At 37.1% G+C, this 22,845-nt stretch overlaps 1 protein-coding gene across 1 annotated transcript in view; it reads right to left on the bottom strand.

The window, feature by feature from the left end:
* ror1 (receptor tyrosine kinase-like orphan receptor 1) overlaps window positions 1-22,845 on the bottom strand; it is a 104,265-nt gene that overhangs the window by 20,588 nt on the left and 60,832 nt on the right. Inside the window, exons 2-4 of the mRNA XM_081380357.1 lie at window positions 8,634-8,705; window positions 2,664-2,951; window positions 1,411-1,447 (exon numbers count right to left, since the gene is read on the bottom strand). Of these exons, the coding sequence (XP_081236483.1) occupies window positions 1,411-1,447; window positions 2,664-2,951; window positions 8,634-8,705 (397 nt within the window). The remainder of the gene's footprint in view (window positions 1-1,410; window positions 1,448-2,663; window positions 2,952-8,633; window positions 8,706-22,845) is intronic.

Raw genomic sequence — 22,845 nt, 5'->3', positions numbered from 1 at the left:
CAGCCAAAACATGTCACCAGGGACACTTTTACCCCACACCCTCTTTACCAGGTACTCTCACCAAGACAAGGCTGACACTTTGATAATCCTTCGGGAAAAAAAGGAGGCGCATAAAGGAGAAAGAGAGCAAAGAAGACAGACAGCGTACTGACCCTTTTCCTTTTGATGGAAGCTGACAGGAAGACTTTCTTTGATGATGACACTAATGATTACCAACAGGCCAACATATGGCTCAAAGGGATCTCTGTGCACCTCAGTGCAGGCAGCACAATGACGGCAGCAAGCCCAAAACTAGCCGTGTCGCCGCCTGTACGAGGCTTAGAGGCACACAGGCGGGTTTGTGGACTTTAATCAATATTAATGTGATTTGGAGCGCGGCCAGCCACGTCAAACGGTCAGGGGTTCATACTTTGATTTGGACAGAGACTATCCACAGCGAACCTCAATGCGCAATGACGCACTCTGAGATTCGCATCAGTATTGTAAATAAAAACCACGCGACTGTTTACTTCTAACATAAAATGAGAAGATCCTAGAGAGGGCAAAAACAACTCACTAAATTCCCATAGCACTAAATTGAAAGTATTACAGGAAATCTAAAAAACCATTTGCTATCATAAATCTATAAAATAAATATCTATGCTCCAATGCTAAATGGCTACAGTAGGTGTTGAAGCCTGCAGCATGGAAAAATGGAATGATTAAAAGAGAAACACAAAGGCAGTGTATTAATGTACTGTCTGAAATCTGAGTGGGCTGAAACAGAAACATGTGGTGAGCCTGGTTGTACATTTTAGCACAAACAGGTCCTGGCTGATTTTAATGAAGTTAGACATACAAACCCTACAGTTCCTACAACCTTAAACAAGACAACCTTATCTTCATTTGTCTTTGCTAACCTACAATTGACCTGCTGAAGTCTCCGGACCTCTCTCTCTCTTACCGTAAAACTATAAATCAGAAATGTACAGAACACTCTTTAATTACCATACCTCAGAGTAGTTCTTAATACACATCTGCAATGAACTATTAGAATTGCAGTATAGCTTTCATTGTACTTTGTCAATCTCAATTCCAATAAAAACACATTTGAGACAACAGTGGCAAAATAAATTGAAATTAAAATATGATGAATTGATTATAGAATTTAATAATAGATTATATATATATATATATATATATATATGTTGGAAACGTTAAATCGCAGTATGCAGTATGCACTTCTTTCTGTGCAGGTCTATATCATCACTCTTAAAATGGAAATGCTTTACCCAGACAGCTCTTGAAGGAGCAATTAAATCATTTGCATATCCAAAGTTTTTCCCCCCCCTTTTGTTCTTGTATATTTAATGACTGATAATGGAGGAATTTAGATGGGGTAATGCACAGAGGAAAGGAAAATAGACTTACGGTGAAGGCCTTCCAGGCAGAGGGGTGGGAGCAGGATCTGGAAGAAAGAGAGAGTGGGGATTTTTAACAACATGCTAGGAACAAATCGCCCACAAAGAAGCATAACACATGTGGCCAATATGGCTCGTTGGCATCATGGACTAAAGAATAACTACAGTGATCTCATCAGACCTACAGAGTTTCTCAAGATTTTTACTCTGAAGGTCTGAGGACGGTAAATTGCTACACTTATGAAGATGCATTAGAACACATTTATTGCATAGGGCTTCAGGACATTTACAAGGGTCTTCATTCCAAATAAAGGGACCACTACTTTGCAAAAGGTCCAAAATTATATTTGTGGACTACCTGAAGATCTCAATTGTTTCTTCTAGACAGCAATTCTCTTTTGCTGAATTATATGGCTTATTCGATTTTTATCTTGAGAAAGACAGTAATATCAACTATTTTTGTTCATACAACGACAAAAAACAAAGTGTGTTTGAAATCATTGTGTCTGAGTAGGTACTACATTTAATGAGGAATAAATTTCGCAACTGTAAAAAAATGTATGTTATATATCATTTGAATGGTCATCCGATTACTTTTCGCATATTGCTTTTCTACTGCCTACTGTTTACTACAGTTTTTCACCTACTGAATAGGCACTCTCAGGTGCAGGGACTGAGAAATTCTATAAAATGTATTCTTTTCAACACAATCTCATGGCAATTCGTAATGTTTTGGCGAATTGTCAGCTAATATATATAAATTTGTGTTATATGTCTATTTTAATTTGATCTGCTTACGCCCCAGTGACGGTTATGTTCAGGGTTTGTGTTAGAAGTGGACCTTTATTTAAAAAAATCATGTTCTCGTATGATTCGTATGAATTTGCCACCTCGTAAAATAGTTAACTTTGCCTGTGAGATCGGGTTGTTCTTTTATGTTTCACAGATGACAGGGTCACACAGGTTTGGAATGACATGAGAGAGAGTAAATGGCAACAATTAGCATGTTATATGAAATGCCAGGAACAGGGTTAACACAAATTGGGTATTTGTGGCATTTGTTTACATTTAAATTGTAAAAGTTGAAACTTAAAAAAAAAAAACATAACTGAGAACCCCCTAATGTCTCCTGCGCTATCAAAGATGTCCCTCTGAGATGGGATGCATTTAAATACACAAACTTGAAGTTTTTCTGCAGTACGTCATCAGTCACCCGATTATGAAACATCACAATATTGTTAAATATTGTCCAAAAATACTCACCAAACTTGACAAACAGGATTCCTGTGGTAGATACTGTGCCATAGGTGTTGGTAGCCACACACTGAAAGTAGCCGGTGTCCGTGGTGTCCAGGTTTCGGATTCTTAAGCGCGAGCCGTACGGAGTGGGCCTGTAAGAGACACGCCGTGGTTCCTGGACCACAGGAGCATCGTTTTTGAGCCAGCGGACTGTGGGTGGTGGATTCCCTGAAACGTGGCAATGTAACTCAGCCGTCTGTCCGAGGGAGGTAGTGATGTTATTCATCGGAGCATCCAGCCTTAGGAAGTGATCTAAAAGGACAAGACAGAAAAGATATTGAAAATGTAAAATATAGCTAACTTACTCAAATTACCCGAAGGGAATAATGTTGGAAAAAAGTCATACGGGTGCAAGACTGACAGAACTAATCCTTTAAACATTCATTATTTGATGTGTAGTAAATCAAGTTTTTCCTTAGTGTTTGTGGTCATTTGTAACTATATACGCACATACAATGTGCAACAAACCTCTAAGTTGCCGGTTAGGAATTCTTTATGATATTTAGTGGTTGCCACTAGGTGGTAAATCATTAGTTTGTCTCATTGGGATGGATAGCGCCAGAGGGGACAGAAGAACCTCTTGAAGCTTCTGGAAACTTCTGTCTCCAGAAAATCTGTCTTGCCAGGCCTACAGCTAACTTTGATAAGGGGCCAGCAAAAACATGACAACCCCTAATATTTCACGGGTGGTGGAAGGGAAATAAAAGCACTTGTAGTGAGCTCAGCAAATCTGACCCATTCTGGTCTGAGTAAGGCCATAGAGGGGAACTTCTGTAGTAACACTTCAAATCTATGGGAAAGTTACACAGACGGTGTGTTGAAACACTTTGTGGTAAAGAATCAAACCAGAATTGTGGTTATAGTAGACATACAATAGTCTGTGTATGTGCTTGTGAAAACAGTGTGATCTTATTAGTATTAGTAACATGTGGTTTAACGTATTTGGATAGATGCTGAAATGTACAGTATAAACAAATGTTTTTTATGCATGAACAAATTTCAAGAATCTTTTTATTGTATTTAAAATATATGAGATTTCAATTTCAATCACATTTACTCCGTAAACATTTCAAATTTAGCATTATAATGTTTAATAATAATTAAGTTTTAGATGCTGATAATACATTGTGTATACTATATTGTGCATTTCAGTATCTGTCAAACATTAAAAAAATGTTAAATGCCAATGAATACTAATGAGATCATATTGGCGTGCTCCATACAAATACAGTAATAATTTAACCTCTGTAGAGTTCCCTGGGACTTCCTGTGGAGTCATATGATCGGTTTGGCAGACAAGCTCTGACAGGCTCTTGATGGCATCCTGACAAGCCCTACTCGTGCAGCCAAGAAGCAAAGAGTGAAAGTAAACTTTTCCTCTCACTCAGCGCGGATTTACTGTGAGCATATGATACATACAGTCCAACAATCTGTCAATACTTACTCATGATTAAAAAGAGTCTAATACACTAGGGCATTGTGCAGTGAACCTAATTACTGCTAACTAACTAACTAGCCTAACTATTGTGATGGATTTTTTACGTAATCAAGTTTAATTAATCAACTAACATTTGTTTTTCTTGCAGGAACGACATTCATATGCTTTTAAATGTTTCCAAACTCTTTGGGGAAAACTTGAGACTTTGAGTGTGTATGTGTGTGTGTGTGTATAAATAACAAATAGGGGAAGTGAAACTAGACAGATTACTAGTTCCCAACCCTTGTGATAAGAAATCACAAAAACAGAGTTTGCTTGTGCCAGTGACAGAGGAAAAAGGTTGGGGCTTTTGAACCAATCATATTGAAGGTGACATGTTAGTCTTATTTGTTTTCTCGATTCTATAAAAACTGTTGTATCCGTGTTTTCTGTGGGATTCTCAATGGAATTTGTCTGAGATCCTCCGGCCTTGCTTCTTGGGAGAGATTCCCTGAGAACTGCTCGGGAAGATCTCCTGGCCTTGATTAAAGCATTTAAAGGACATTTGCAGGTCTGTTTGTCGATTTATTCCTGCGCAGGAAGCTAGTTTAGGAAGGAAGCTAGTTTAGGGGAACAAGTTAGTTAGGTGCTATTATTGAATGGGGACGTCGATTTGTAGACGAGACCCAGATAGGCTAAACGTCGACAGTAGACATTCGGGGACGTCGATTTGTAGACGAGACCCAGATAGTTAGGTTTAGGGAAAAATCGACCACACTATCTAAAGTGCAAAAGAGGGGTTCCAAAAAATGTATAGTTCACCCAAAATAAAAATTCTGTCATCATTTACTCACCCTCAAGTTGTTCTAAACCTTTATGGAATTTTTCTTCTGCTGGCTGAACACAAAAGAAGATATTCTGAAGAATATGGGTAACCCAAACAGTTGATGGGTTACTGACATTCTTCAAAATATCTTCTTTTGTGTTCAACTTGAAGTAAATTATGACAGAAATTTTCCCTTCATGTCTGAATTTAAAGCGGTTTGTAACACAAGTTTCCCTTCTTTCTCTTCAAATTCAGAAGCATCTTCTCACAGGAGGTCAGACTATGGTGCAATGCAAGGAATGTGACTTTGACGAGAAAATTAATAAAAGTATATTGAGTAGGAGCCATGAGTGTGGTCCCCCAGGGTTACAGGCAGGGTAAGCAGCCGCAGGGCCCACAGCTGTGCAGGTACATCCACAACATTAGTCCTGCTGAGGTGGGGGTTGAATTCCACTGACTACCATTCACCTTTCAGAAACTCCAGCACTGTTTGAACTATACCAGACAGCAGTCTTCAGCAAACTGCATCTAGGGTTACCAGGAATCTGGTGGCAGATTTGAGCAGGATTTTGTTGACCACAACATTAACAGGAATATGAGGATTGGACCTGGGAAAAGCTGGCTTTTTCAGGAACTGGACTTAGGTGAATGAGATCTTGATATTGTTTGTTGAAATTTTTGACCCTATACTTGACCCAACCTAAAATACAGTATTGACACTGTACTTTATCTAAAATACACACTTGATTCCATATATTTCAGATAAAAAAAAAAAACAGGTGAAAAATTATATATATGTATATATGTATTATATATATATATATATATATATATATATATATATATATATATATATATATATATATATATATATATATATATATATATATTTTTTTTTTTTTTTTTTTTTTTTGCTTTCTAAAAACCATTTCATGATCATGAGATTAGATGTTACTGAATATTATTATTTATTAACTTATTTTATTATATTGACAGCCCTAGTTTTTTTACAGCAAAAAATCTTTTGGTTTTTATAACAATAATAATATAAGAGTAAATGTTTTGCAATAATGTTTACAACACCACTGATTTAAAAGCCAATTATGTTCATTTTGCAAATAACATTCTGTCTTTATAATATTGCACTTATTATTATGATTTTTTCTACACAGTATAAATGGGATAGAAAATATATAGCTATTTAGTACCACATCATCATATTTGGGGGTCCTTGGGATCAAACAGCTCGAATGACATTAGACAGTGTTGCAAAGACAAGTAGCTGCAAATTCCCACCACAAAATATATTAATCATGCACCGTTTGAGGCCTTAGTCATTTCTTATGGTCACAATCTCAATATATGAACCACAGTGAGATACCTGAGGTCTGGGTGACAAGTGACTAATATACACAACATTCAGCCATTACTCCACTCCCTTTTCTCTTCTTTTTTATCCTTCCTCTTGTCCATTCACACCTCCTCCCTTCTCCTTTCCCTACTCTCTTTTTACCGCCCTCTTGCTCTCGTTCCAGGCATGTCTGGTCTGAGTGGCTGAATGGAAAGCTACCTTCCTTCCCCTGGTGGATCTCTTCTTTATCCCTTCATCTTAATTTCCTCCATCCAAACATCAGCTCTCTTATAACAATATACAAATATGGTTATCCAAAAATGGATTCGTATGAAGAATACAACCACGGGGGGATCAGTTCCGACCCATAATGCATCTGACTGACAAGCCTAATCTTTTGGACACTTCCACTTCCTTCTAATGATGTAAGCATGCGGTGACGGGTTATGAACTTCAGCCAGAAGGAACCAACCGCAAACAGACCCACACGCACATGTAATTCAGTTGTTTATTTATCAAACTTCAGCAGATGATTTGAAGAAGTAATTTGACCATTTAAAGTTAGCGGAATCAAGTTTTCATGTGTTGAAATATTAAATACCAATATAAAAGTTAGGTAACACTTTATTATAATGGTCCCCTTTAGACATTCTGTTGAATTTAAGTAAAGCTGCACCTACATCTCAACTAACTCACATTAGAGTATCAGTAGAGTATTAATAGGCTGTCTGCTTAAGTAACTTTGCAAGTACATGTCACTTTACTCTACTAACCCAACCCCTAACCCTAATAGTCTACTAACACTCAACTAATACTAAATGAGAGTTAGTTGACATGTGCAATGTTACTTAAAGTCAACAGAATGTCTAAAGGGAACCATCAATATAAACTGTAACCAAAAGTTCTTCTTACATTTACTTTTCACAGCAAAAAGAAATGCTAAACACTTGCTAAAAAAGTAAAAACTATCAATTAGATGACAAGACAAGTAAAAGATTGTGTATAACAGTTTTGATCATATTGATAATTTAGAAATCCATATATCAAATATGATATAATAGGCTTTATAGGGCTAAGAGGGAAATAATCAAAAATCATTTAGATACTAATTGCGTGGAAAAAGACAGTTCCTGAAGGATACAGCCAACAGAAAAACAGTCATGTCAACAGCATGTTTGAGATAAAATATATGACACATATGATATTTGAAGAAAACTAAGAAAGATCCATGTAAAAAATAACTAGAATCAATCAATATTTTAAAGTTCACCATTTTTAATTAAGCAGTAATGTGTCAAATTGTGACACATTAAATATAAATAAATTAAATAAAGATGCAAAAAGTGTAAAAATAATACTTCACTGGGTGTATTTAGGTTAATTATATATATATAAAAAAAAAAAGATAATTAGAGATGTGGCGAAAATGATAATGGCTTATATATATGCATTTACAAATTAAACTAGTAAGAGTTTGAAAAGTGTGTTTTAGAAGAGTTAGCTTTCTAGAAATACCCATATACCCAAAAAAGATATATCACATATCTAGCAGACATGAATTACTGTAAGATCTTTTGTTTCTTTAAAACCTTTCTGTTTTCTGACCTAAAGCATAAGTCAGCTGCTGGTCAAAAGAAAAAGCATCGGAGTCAAAAGAAAGTTCTTGTGTTGACAGCTGATGCCAGGCAACAAATCCGACTGAGATTTAAATATTAATCCCAAAGCAATTAGGACCATTTGGAGAAATCACATAGCGGACATAATGACTCCAATTCTCTTATTAGTTTAATTACTACTGGTTTGGTTCAAGACAGGAAAAACACTTAAACGAAATGACAAATAAAAGAACAATATAAAAGGGTCTTGAAATGGAAGGAATGGAGTGCTGATATTATGTGTTTGTAGGTATTTGTATTTGATAGAGAGAGAAAAAAGAAGGAGAGAGAGAGAGAGAGAGAGTTGTATGGTGGCACTGAAATTGAGTGATCTTATGGAAAATAAGTTCTTGCTTTGAATTCTCCTGACTTTTGTTCCAACTTGCATCAATAACGATAGCACAGACACAACAGATCTAGGTTTACCATGAGCACGGAAACCCCCCAATTAGTGCACACTGTACCAGACTGAGGAATTAGGATAACTTAAGACACATAACTAGCTTCTTTCAAAATGCTGTCATCCTAGAGCTCACATGTTCCTGCTAGTAATGCTGTCTGCTTTGGCAATCAAAACTAACATTCATCTCTAGACAAAACATCTAGCAATCGCTGCCGATCTGTCACATTACTGTAGACCTAATGGTGTCCCTGAGTGGCCTATCAGAGCTGCGCTAAAACTCACCTCTTTCAGCTCCGCTGGACATGTTCCAACTGGAGGCAGCCACCACGTTTGGGTCTGAGGGAATCTCTGCCCCTGTAGATACAAAGCAAAGAGAGAAAGTTAAGGAGAGGCACATTTCAGACTGTGGTACCGCAAAGGTAAAGGATACATGGTACTTCATACAAGGTACCGTATTCATGTACCATGGTATTTAAACTGATACTTTAACATATTTAAAATAGATACTATTGTAATACCATGGTCAATGGAAAAGGTCCAGTGTCTGGCTCATATACATCTACTATAAAGTACATATGTAATATGCTGATAAAACTAATAACTGGAAACATATACACACTAGGATTAAAAAAATAAATAACATTCATCTATATAACTCGGTCAGGCTGATTCAGTCATATTTAATTACATTGATTGGATTATAACCAGTTATTGCATGGCTCATGATCAATTGCGGCATTGTGTGGTCAGATATTGTATCATGGCTGTTAAACTGTTTGACACTGCCTGCAAATTTTCCTACACAGACAGCTCTTTTTCTTCTCACTTAATCAATTTTTCTTGCCAATTTATTTATTTAGCAAGTATGTAATGAGTGGGATAATGTACAGTGAGCCAGTCATTATTGCAAAACAATCCCTTCAGGATGATACAAGTCAAGACCTCTCTTTGCGTATAGTTTTCCTATTCACTCTGTGGGTTTATTCTGTCAAAATGAACATTACCCATTATTTAATTTAGATTTTAAGACATGAAGTACAGTTTTTAGGTTAACTGACAAAGCATTTTAAACAATTCCAGACATTGCTAGCCATTTTTTATAAATCCGGTTCAGTATCAGTTCAGTGTTCACTTTTGTGAGAGCAATGATAAAACATATATACAACAAGAATGTGAAATTAAAGAGACGGCCATGTTGCTATTAGCGCTCTGTGTGTGTTCAGGAGCGTGCAGGTAAACCTGCCTCTAATATATGAAGATTACAGACTTGTTACTGTACAAAGAACATTATATTATAGTGTAGCAGCACAATATGGGCAAGTGTTGACAGGTTCAGAGTTAGTGATGCTCGTCTTACAATGGCCCCCTTTGAGTCAGACATTTTACAACAGAACACAATAAACAATGGACTGGGGCAGGACAGGAGTCCGAACAGAGGTGCAAGGTGCTCCAGGAATGTACGCCATTAGTTCATTTTTCTCCCTTCTGTGCGTGTGCCTAATCAGAGACAGTATAAAAGGTAGACAGACTAAATAAATGATTAAAAAAATTAATCCCAATGCATGGTGGGCTGCAGGGAAATACCTTTCGATTAAAAATGGGAATCAGCTTATTTGTAAAGGCAGCACCTGATCTAGTCCTTACTCTGTTTAGAACATATTAGTATGACTAGCAGATTGAAATTTTGTCAGTTTTCTCAATGGTTTAGCAAACTGTTGTTTTCAGCTTTTCTCTATTTAAATTGATATGGGTTGTACTTGCATGACTACTCCTGTGACAAAGAAGTACTCTAGCATACTTTGCTAAAAACATTTAGAACATATTATGGAAATAATATACTTCAAAAGAATATACTTAAGTGTGAACTGAATGTAATGTTTATGGACAATTAAATGAAAATGTATCCACAAAAATTTGAAGCAGTACTGTCAACTTTGATAATAATAAGAAATGGCATAACAATCTGAGAAAGTAGTTTGCCTCCCTGGAAATTGATGTCAGTTGTTTAACATTTTTTTTATTGTAAACAGTTGGTAAATACTGCTGTATTGTCTAAAAAATAAGCTTGACCAACCTGAACATTTTTCTTTAGCTTAGTGTTGTTAGACGTTAGATCTATGAAATTATTTTAGTTAGTCATGTTTTTCCTCATTAATTTAGATCAAAGCTGTACTTACATGACCAGAAAATCATTTGGCTACTGAGTAGTAAACTGACTGGCTTGCTTTAAAAAGCAGTTTGGTCTGACTGACAGACAGCTTAAGCTTGAGTAAACTCTAAAAGAGTGCACATTCACTCTTACAACCTTGAAGACAAAGACTTCGGTCAACAATGTCTACCAAAGCAAACGTGTGTGCATGAGTGCATCCCTATGTAAAGTAGAACTGTGGTAATGGATCACACACACTTCCTGCTGACTGGGCTCACATCGGAGGTTGGTAGTCTCTGCTGGAACTACAGAGTGGGAGAGGGGCCTTTTTTGTGAACATCTCATTCTAGTTCCATTAACGCCATAAACAGAAAGGTGTGATCATTCCAAAATATTACACAATTAAAAATAAATACTATACTGCTCTGTTTTGAGTGACCATCCTATGGAGGCAGCATTTTATGGCATCATGGGACTATCAACGATGCCTGTTCCAAAAAGTAGGTCTGTCTCGGAGAAGGGAATCATGGAATACATAGTGACAAACTCAGTAAAAAAAATGATAAATTAAATATTATATGAAATTGAATTAAATTAAATTACAGTAAATTCAAAATGATCAATAAACATAATATATAAAAATCATAATTAAAATAATATGTATGTTCAGCATAAGTACACACTTGATTATTTAATAGTTATTTAATGTTACACATTTAATTAGTTATTCAATGTTACCAATGCTTTGGCAATGTAAAGACACCACGCCAAAAAAACAACAACACTTGAATCTGAATCTTAACAACATGCTAAGATCAATCTAAAAAATATATATTTGCTGCCTGTGTAGAGTGTTCCAAATCGGTCACTTATGAGGTTAGATGTTCCATGATGGATAGGATGCTTGTACTTGCAGCCACACATGTACTCGAGGCAGCAAGGAAGCTCCCTATTTTTTTTTTTTTTTAACCAGACCTCTAGTGGTGGTGTGAAATAAATAGACAAATCTCACAGCTAGAGAGTGAAAGGGTGGAGAAAGAGATAGACAAGCGTCAAAGTGTGAACACAGAGGTGTTATTACGTTAACTGGGTGATAATTTAATGTTAAATATGCCTGGTGTTAGAAAACATGCCACTTTAATGAGCTGCTGATATACACACACACACACCTGCTAGTGCCAATGTTGTCTTGTGTAACACACACACACACACACACACACACACACACACACACACACACACACACACACACACACACACACACACACACACACACACACACACACACACACACACACACACACACACACACACACACACACACACACACACACTCATTGCTGAAGTAGAAGCTAACAGCTGCAGGGGCAGGTGGTTTAATGCCCCTCCATGATGACATTGACTACAACTGCAAATTACACTCATTAGTGATGTATCTATGACAGGTCACTTCATCTGCTCATTACATTCTGACCATTACTCATTATGGCATGACCTGTCACTATTATCTATGAGTGATCCAAGTGTGGCCCCAAATTAGGATCATCTAAATATAGTTTACAAGTGTCATATTTCAGTAACATTTGTTATGGTATATTCATCACTTTTAACATGACAAACACACTACACTACGCACACACGCACACGCACACACACAAACACTTGTAATGTCTATTCAATTAATGTGTATCATCTGCCACAATAATGTATTGTAATTATTTTAATCTGGGGGCTAAAATCAGTATGTCCATCCATACAATGAATCTGAATCTTTTTTCAATTGAAAGCCCCATTTATAATACGTTTCAACTGGTGCGACACAGGTCAGCTGAATAGAACAAAACAGATGACATGCAGTTTTACTGAAGTCCACATCTGCAAGCTACCCATCATTAGCTAATCATGAAATATTAGGCAAATTGCAGTGTAATTTGGAGATTACCTTTCTAATGTTGCCAAACAACAAAGGCAACTTTAATTGGGAACATTTGTTAATTATGACCTTAAAGGAAAGCAGTACACCCAAAAATATCAAGCAAGGAGGAACAGGAAAGCCTGTATAGTACAGTACAGTATACAATAAGTACATGTATGTGAAAGCACATAAAGGTTGCAGGTTCAGTCCAGTTTCTGGTTTATTTTCTTTCTCTCCACTTATTGCATATGATTTCAAAGATAAATACAGATGTTGATTCTCACTATTCTTCACTATTTTACAAACAGATAAGACTATTCTTACAATATGAAAAAAAAAAAGATTTTAAATAAAATATACACAAACAAAAGGCAAAAAATATGAATGTATCTTTCAGCAATCATAGAGAAGATAGATAGATAGATAGATAGATAGATAGATAGATAGATAGATAGATAGATAGATAGATAGATAGATAGATAGATAGATAGATAGATAGATAGATAGATAGATAGATAGATAGATGTTCTTTGCAGATGTTTTCTAACCAAATTGACACAGGCATTATTGACGTCAGAGAGTTCAGAAATGAACAAAGTCTTCACCTCTAATACATAACGAGATCATAATTACTCTGTCACTATATAATTGTAAGTTTCCCTTTAAGGAATTAAATCAACTGAACAGCTGGCTGTGTCGTTACAGAGTTGCCTGATCTTCCTGGGTTCGAACAGTGCATGTCGAGTCGACCTTAACGAATTATTAGCATAATTATGTCGGCATTTGGATGTGAATGGAAAATGTGAAGCTAGCTGGGTCAGAGACAATAAAGCTTTTTAATGATAGGGAGAATGTGAGGGAAAAGCCCAGGCTGATGATTCCGACCATAAACTTTTGTGTTTGGAGGTGGGCACTGAGCCCAGCCCAAATGCTGAAGTTTTTCTTGGCTAGGTGTTTCCTCTACTGTCACAACCCTGGAGCAAAACCCACCTTAGACACGAAAGTAAATCTGAGTGAGAGAGAGAGATGGAGAAGATCCATGGTAGAGGAACATGGTTGTTTCACCTTCTCAGGTGTCACCTGATCCATATAAAAGGATAAGCAAGACTCCATCTGAATGCACTACAGGGAACAGGAACCAAGCCACCCCCAAATCCTCCACCACCTACCCCACCGTCCTGTCTCAGGAAACCGAGCTGTAATGTGATAACCCTGTTCGGGCTCCAGGGACACAGATGGTCCGGTATAGACCAGGCGTAGACAGGCTGGAGACCAGGCAGTGAACCAGGGTGAGCGCTGGCCATGGACGGCTGTAATACAAGGACCTTTCCCATTAGCACAACAAACACCAGAGCAGAACAAAGCTCTGATGCAGCTGAAAGGTAGTCCTCTCCTCCGGTTAGCCCTCCTTAGCAAGACAACAGCCAGGCCCACCGCTGGGCACCCCTCCTGGGAGCTAAGGGAATGTGCTAGCATTAGCCCCAGGGTGAAAGTACTTAGCTGCAAATAATGGACATCAGCTCTAAACTGCTTTAAGCAGCATTTTTGTGAAAAAGCACTCATAAGAGATTTGTTGTTGTTAAAAAAAATTGTTACATTTCTGGCAAAGTTAGTACAAAGACAAACCCTGCCTCCAAATATGGTGCTGTGAATGGCAGTGAAGCGACGCAACTCACCGTTAAAAAAGTAAGTTTCACACCAAGTTGCTACCAGACAGTATGCGATTTCGTATGCAGCAAAAGCAACTAAACATTCTTGATAAATAAATAAATCATTTCATTAAGTCATATCTGTGAAAAAATAATGGGAATGGGTCATCTCATGTTCCCCTGTTTTCAAAATAATAAGTGACTGACGATGTAACCATATTTTTTTATGTGACACTGTAAACTCTTGTAAACTGTCCTCTATATCATATGTAATATGTATCAATACTATTGAATCAGTATTTTTGGGTGGTAGATATAGAAAGAAAAACAAACCAATTTGAGTTCCTAGGCACCATTTTACATAATCTTTTTAGTGGAATATTTAATTATAATAATTTTAGTGGAATATTTTTTTGTATTTAGAGTAAAACAAAAACAACTGATCATAAAATATGTCTATTAAAATATAAATCATTTAAATTATATATAATTTTATTAAATCAAACTATATGTATATAATGTATATACTTGTGTAATATAATTATGTATTATGTATAATGTAAAAATACAATAACACACACACACACACACACACACAAACACACACACACACACACACACACACACACTTTACTCTCTTTGTCCTCACTCCAATGGTCTAAAACTCAAACTGGTCCTCACAAAGATAGTTGTACAAGTACACACACACACACACACACACACACACACACACACACACACACACACACACACACACACACACACACACACACACTTTACTCTCTTTGTCCTCACTCCAATGGTCTAAAACTCAAACTGGTCCTCACAAAGATAGTTGTACAAGTACACACACACACACACACACAAACACACACACACACACACACACACACACACACACACACACACACACACACACACACACACACACACACACACACACACACACACACACTCACATTAGAAATGCCTTTACTGTCACATTTGAGTAATTTAATGTGTGCTTGCAGAATAAAATAATCAAATATATATATATATATATATATATTTTTTTTTTTTTTTATTAGTAGCTTGTATTGTTGCCAACTACTTTTTCAGAGATTACCTTGGCTGTAGCCGAACTTCTTTAAATTATGATTAGCTTATAACCTGGCAAGCTACAGTTTCAAAGCAGCTTCCTCAGCGCAGGCTAATGTGTTGCTGAAACAGCAGTGCAGCACACAGGCTGATGGGTATTATATCGGGACATCCCATGCAATCAAGATCAAGAGGGAGATTAGCATATTACTGAAAGCACCCAAACCACTTCAAAGCCGGTGCATCGTTTACATACGGTCTAATTTCAGGGGCCCGAAGTAATGTTTGGTCAGACGTGCAACACGTCACAAACATGATATTGCTTTACCATTTAATGACCCGTGTACTCACACAACGCAATCTCTGGGCATATCGGGTCACCCTGAGATCTCACAGGAGCATTTCGGAATGTGCTCTGCTGGTTACCACCTACTGTAGAAGTCATTTGTTTTCTGCTGACAGGCAGGAGAAAGTGATCTCCCGATCCCAGACCGTCAACATGCTGAAATCCTCCACTGGCGTGGAACAAGCCTTTCGCATTATCCGAATCTGGACACAAGCACGGTCTCAGGTGAAGAGAGAAAGGCATGTACAATGTGATCGGTAACAGCACTGCAACAGCCTGTCAGCATTACAAAAGATCCCATATGCAATGCACCTCACAACACGGAGCATTTGAGACGGATATGAACCGGAGATGCCCTGGTTATTGTGAGACAATTTAAAATGTCATAGCAGTCTAAACCTCACAGGAGGCCTAGGGTTTGATACAATTCCTCATGATCAGAATTTCCAATTGCTTTTTCCAGTCTTTCCCTAACCTTGATAGAAATAATAGGGAGAAATGTAATGAACAAAGCATGCCAGTTGGACGAGTCGTGGAGCATCTTAAAGCGTTTAAAAGCAGTGATTGTCTCCTGCCTAAGGCATGATTGCAGAAAATGACACTGACAATAGAAAGTGTTTGAGGACTACCAATGATGCTTTAGAGCTCATCCAAGCTCTTCGCATCTAGGACTCAAGCACTCAGGCTGCACCTGGTGCTAATCTATGCTAAACTCCGGACCCTTGATCTGTTTACTATTGAGAATTTCTACTAAAGAATAGGCTTTAGTTCTTATCATAGCCATGATGGCTACTTGCCGTTACTATCAAAAATGTTTATAATATCCATATAGCGCTATCTGTTAGCATTCCCATTCAAAATATTTTTGCCATTTATATGTAGCTTCCAAAAACAATGAATTTAGTCAAATTAAATGGATACCTTTGAATGGACGTCAATAGACAAAATTTTAGCCACCAGGATTTTGCAATTGCAACACAAATTTTTTACTTTTTCAAAAAAAAAAATCTTTTCTTAACAGTTAGTGCTATACTAAGCTAGAAGGCTTATAATGTTAGTTTGCTAAATGAAATAAACTGAATTAGCATTTTCATGATTAATTATAAATACACTATAAAACTATTTTCTAACATTTCTAATCAGGCATTCTATCTAAGCAAAAAGAGTTAGACCGTACATTTTAAATGTGTACATCTGCTTTAAAAAAGCACATAGATGGCTTCAAAGCTAATTGATATGGACTAAAATCCACAAAAGTGGTGTAATACCTGAAATATGAGAATTATAGATGAGATAATTCATTAACTTGGCCTAACAAAACCATAATCGAATAAAAATCAATCATTTGGTCCATTTCTTCAACACGCAGGTGTTTCCGTGTACTCGTAACTTTTGCAAAGGGTTACTTCCTTGCATTTAAAAGTTAATCTCCCTGATTTATGGTAAATCTTGCAGCTGGGAAATGGGAGACAAGTACGACAGATAAGTCATGGACGATGTGTTACGCTATCAGCACCAGACACTATTCGTGTGGAAATGGAGGACTGTGCGCGCAGAAGCTGTTGGTTCCCAGAACTGCTGCATTGATACATATCCATAAAAACACAACTGGGAAACTAATCACATAAAACACTCTGACATTGATCAAAACAAACTGTTTGTCTTTAAAAGCGATCTATTCATTGACTCACGACACTATTCACAAGTCTACCCAGATGGAATGGAAAACATCTGTGAGATTAAGAGCCTCACTCACATACTATGTCTTTGTCACCTGACCCAATGGTGTGACAGTCACGGCAAAATGAACCAGATTACGAGCCAGAACCATTTATGTTTCCAGTAAAACTTACAGCCATTTATTATTTTCTCTTTTCTTCCAGTCCAGTCTTCCTCTTGTTGCTTAGCCAGCTCTGGAGAAAGTGCCAGAGGGAAGTCTACAGCTTTGGCTGCCTCCAGCTTTCTCTTCTGTCAATCATTCTGAAGGTCTCTTGATACCGCTCCTCTCAAGGGTTAGAGAAATAAGCTGCAGAATTCCTAAGAACCTTTCGCTGACATAATGAGGAAGACAGTATATGCAAAAGACATTGAACGAGAGAGGAAAACCAAGTGAAAGGGATGGAGAGATGGTGACAAAGACAGATAGAGAGAATTGAGGTCAACTGGACAAACATTTGCCAAAAAACGAAGGATATTCCATCTGGTGCAAGCAAAATTAAAAAGGATTAAAAACAAGGGAGTCTTCCGGGGAAGTTTTAAGAAGACTTTGATTGATTCACTATATTAAAGAATAACATTATTTCTGCTGTTATATGCGACGTCCAGCTGAGTATTATTCCTCTGGAAAACCACAAAGACTTTCATAAGAAGACAACACGGGGAGAAGCGTGCATAAAATGTCAAGTAAAGGAATTGAAGAAGTTGATGAAATAAGCTGTACAATTGTAAAACTGTCGGATGAATCTCAAGAGGAAAGTTTATACTTTCAATAAGGAAAGAAATTACTTTTTTGAGAAATACTATACCGAAAAGGGTGAATTCATTAAACAGTTGGGGTACATTGCGTGCAGTATTTCAATGTCTTTCACACAGAATGCGTATTCATATTTAAAAATGTGAGACGGAGGGCAGTGGTTTGGAAAAAAGGGATGGGTCTTGAGATTGTTATTTAAAAGTTTAACTTTTTAAATTTGAGTCTCACATTTTTAGATTCCTGCATCATACATGATTAATTTGTTCAAAATGTTCAAAAAAAAGGGTGTGGCCATTCATTGTGAATTGCGTAGCCCCACAATTTGTTAGCGTGCACTTAATTTATTTATTTTTAGTGGACCAAATGAAAGCTTATCGCTTTCTCGATCTTATTTGCATCTATTCTACGGCCAAACACATACTGTATTCCATCAGAAATCAGAGTCAGAAAGAGACTATCATTTGAGGAGCAGACTCTTCCTCAGCAGTTAATGCAGAGGATTTGTCAGTAGAATTCCAGTCTTAATGAAAATCACATCTCTGGTTATTTGAAGAAAAGTAGATTGCCAGATGGAGACTCGCTGACAGTCGCATCCAGTCCTCTCTTTGGTGGTTTTCAACAGAGCATAATCATCAGAAAAGTATCATACAGTGCAAATTACTGTAGATTACGTCTATAAATAACAAACTCTCATACACAATTTAAGAAAGTAGGGCTTAAAGTGAGGGCAACGTTAGGGGATGAAATAATGACATATGTATCAAAACAGCTTATAATCACTTAAGTAAACAAAAATCTAATTTAATCAAACTGAAATGTATTGCTAACTTAACACAATATTACATTTAAGAAATAATATTTAAAAAATAAAAATACAATTCAAAACCAATCGATTCTACATTAATCAATATTTTTTAAATGATATCAGTGTGACTTAATTACTTAAAAAAACATTTCATTGTACTTGATATTTGTCTGCATGTAGCTATTTGTCATTTACAGTGTATACATGGATTTTGAGTGAAACGCTTTATAGCGGTCGGACATAACTTTGTATGCATATGTTTTCATGGGGTGAACACTGAAAGAAGAACAATGAGTGACGATGTGAGTGAAGCCTGGATCTGGTTAGACACTGGGCTGTAAACAACCAGAGTGATGAGCGATGAGTCATGGCTGTGTGTATGAGCTGTAAAAATGTTTTCATCATTTTGTAAATAATCTCGTTTTCCCCCCATCCATTTAACTTAACACAATCATTAACGGACAAACTTTTAAAATTCTCAAGAGGACTTGACTTCAAGACTGCAACACAAGACTGAACAGCAGGAAAGAAATCCAGAGGGACATAAGCCCCGGATGCATCTTTGCTCTAGGGCACTTGGGTCTGGTCATTGAAGATTTTGAGTAAATCACAAGCCATAAATGTAAATGATGATTGGTTGATGGTATCACAAGAATGCACACAGTCCAGACCCTAGTGAATGTGACGTGAAAGTTTCAAAAAATAGCTTTTTAAGAGCACCCCAAAATACGGTCACTGGCAAAACATATATATTGTAAATATTTCATCACATTTTAGAAATATGTTGCTCACAAAACATATTTATTTGATCAAAATACATGTCACGGCTGCTCTATACTCTACACTACGGGGTCAGGAAGAATTTTTTGGGAAAGAAATGTATACTTTTATTCAGCTAGGTTGCATTAAAAAACTGCTCTTTTGAACTTTCTATTTATCAAAGAACACTAAAAAATAATATCACGGTTTCTACAAAATTATTAGGCAGCACAATGGTTTACAAAAAAAATTAGTTTGAGCACCAAATCATCATATTAAAATGATTTCTGAAGGATCATGTGACTGAAAATGTTGCATTAATATATTAACATAGAAAACCGTTATTTTAAATTGCAGCAATATTTCACAAAATTGCTGTTTTTACTATATTTTTGCTCAATGCTGCCTTGGTGAGCATAAGATAACTTCTTTTAAAAACATTACTGAACCCACACTTTTGAAAGGTAGTGTAGGTCTCAATCACACAAGACAATGGGGAATAGATGATGCAGAAGGAAAAGGCACCACAAAGGAAGATCTATTTTGCGTTACCTCCTTTCATTTCACAACTAGCTTGAGATACTTGCTGAGACAAAATCCTAACGCATTCTGCAAAACCCATAACATATTGCTCCTATTACTGCCCCTCCACCAATATAACTGGAATAATTCTTTGTGGCATTGTTTAAAATTGTTAATAATGTGCAGGTAACCAGGGGAAGGCTTGGTCCATCGCAGACAGGTCCGGTGAGCGAGGGAATCTGGGCTTCATTAGAGATTTCATTCCCCCCTCAGCACCTCCACCTCACTCAAGGTCTGGAACCATCCATTTACATCCGCGTAATTGGGGACACATGCAGGTTCGCATGTACTAAATCTGCCCCCTTTTGACAGCTCTACCCCCTTCAGGGTGTCTTGACAAAGCCCTCGATATGATCAAATGCTACCTCTTCCAGTTCCATTGGGTTTGTCCCTTAATAAAGCAACAATAAGCAGCCTAGGCCGTAGATGAAGCCAGCATCTGATAGCATATGGAAGATGTTTACACTAATATTGCTATTCTGATGTTATCACATGCCTTCGTTTAGTGGATCATATGTTCCCGAGAGAGGGGCTCTAGAAGAAGGGACAGATTTTCATGGAAATAGATTAGATGGGGGTCAACTTATGCATAGACACATATTGTGTACTAGGACGTTCTGTCTTTGAAGCAAAATAAGTCTAGTGGAATGAGCGCAAGCATTTTGGAGATACAACAAAGCATTTTTGGGCTGCTTTTAAAAGTATGACTTCAATTACAGTGACATATTTCTAGCGCATCCATGGGGTTTTAAACAAAAGCATATCTACGGGATCTTAACCAGACAGAATAACCCGGCACAGCTAATGAAAGGGCAATGGGCATAATAGTTTAGAGATGTTGCTGCAAACTGCGGTCCCTTTGAAACAGCATTATGACGTTCACTTTAAATTATGGATATTGAAATAATGAATCAGCCACCACTGTCATTTTATTAGCAAAATATCCAACCACTTACTGGTGTATCCAGGTCGCACTCAACGGTTCTCACAGCCATTTAAATGCCCAAAAGATATCAGAACGATCGCACAAGTACCTTCAAAACGATTACCCATGAGATCAGGATAAGATAACTTAAAAGGCTCATGTGGACGAAACATGTGTTGAGACAATCTTATCGCTCTGTAATAAAGCCAAATACGTCATATTGTAGCAAGGGTGCAGTCTATATGTAAGTTGGCTTGTCTTTAACTAGAGACTGATTCATTTTAGCAGCCTCATGTGGAACATGCACACAGCAGTTAGTATTTTAAGTAAATTGAACCAAAGTGCCCTTTCAGTGATATGATGAGCAATAATTTAACCCGTTCTAGGTCCCTGGCATTACAGTTAGAGTTTCTCTGGCTCTCTGGGGGAGTTTTGGCCCATTGGTCTGTAGACTGATGTGGAGCAATGCCTTTGATTCCGCACATCTGGAAAAGCTGCTCAGCGGTTTAAGGCTGTCCACATACACTCTTTGAAATCAGCAGCCATCGCTGACAGTCTACAGAGGCCACTGCTCCCCTGACTGCAACCCCCTCACCCTTTTCCTTCTGGAAGACTGTTTTATCAAGTCTCATGCAGGCGGTAATAAAAGTTTTCGTTTTTAGTGGGGGGTTTGCGTGTGTATGTGTGGGTGAAAAACAAAGAGAGACTAGATTTTCTTGCCAAGGAAGGACCCACAATATGACCACCTTGCAGGGGAAACTTTATACTGTATATTTTCATTATTTTTATTTACACATCAATCAAATTGCTTCCAAAATTAAATAAGCGGCGCTTTTATTGTCATTGTACATCATCAAATATATCTATAAATACTAAATATTACTTTTAAGTTGACAGCAAATCTGAGATTAATAATTTCCCCCACAAAACTATTTATATTTTTCCTTACTTTTACTAATGCTGTATAATAGAATAAAATAATTTGCAATTCTGATCCTCAGAAATATCACACATTGCACCTTTAAATATACTTTCTTATTATATTTATTATAATTAGGGGTGTAACGGTACTCCGGTCTTTCGGTACAGCACGCATGTGAACCATGTGAACTTTTTGTGTGTTCAGAAAGTAATTCATAACTCTAAGTTCCCCCTCTAAGATGGGACAACACAGTTTATATCAATATACTTTGATGTAGCGGAGAACACAGAGATACTATGGGAAAAGTGCACAATCCAAGTTGATTCTAAACATGAGACAAGCTTTTTAAAGTGTCAGATGGTATGCTGTTTAATGCATTTGAGACTTGTTTTCCTGAGCGGATAACTTATATATCCTATATCTAGGATCTATCCTTATCTGTAAATGTAAGAAAGTCATTTCCATTTTGCATAAAGGCTCCGTTAAGCTTCACAGACTTCACTGAAGGAGTGCCGGCACAAACAAACAGATCGATAGTTCGTTCAGTAAACCACTGTTTAATAAAAAAAAAAGCAAATCTTATGTTTGCCTTTCACCCCCTGATACCCTAATACTCGCTGCTCATCATTCCCATGGAAAGAGTACTTTGGTTCACTTTACTAAAAATACCACTTGCTGGAAGTGTGCAATATTCAATATGAGGCTGATAAAATGAATCAGTTTCCAGTTAAAGACAAGCAAACATGACACATATAGGTTATCATCATGGTAATTAGTGGTGCTGTGTAGTTGCTAGGATGTTCTGGAAGGTTTCTTACTGGCAACAGACACCACCCCCAAGTTGTCTTCATTGGATTTTCAGCTTATTTTATCATCCACAAGGCAAAGACCC

The sequence above is a fragment of the Scardinius erythrophthalmus genome, assembly GCF_964197995.2.
Source record: "Scardinius erythrophthalmus genome assembly, chromosome: 12".
Taxonomy (NCBI): Eukaryota; Metazoa; Chordata; class Actinopteri; order Cypriniformes; family Leuciscidae; genus Scardinius; species Scardinius erythrophthalmus.
The sequence above is the reverse complement of the archived record's forward strand: the minus strand, read 5'-3'. Positions and strand labels throughout refer to the sequence as shown.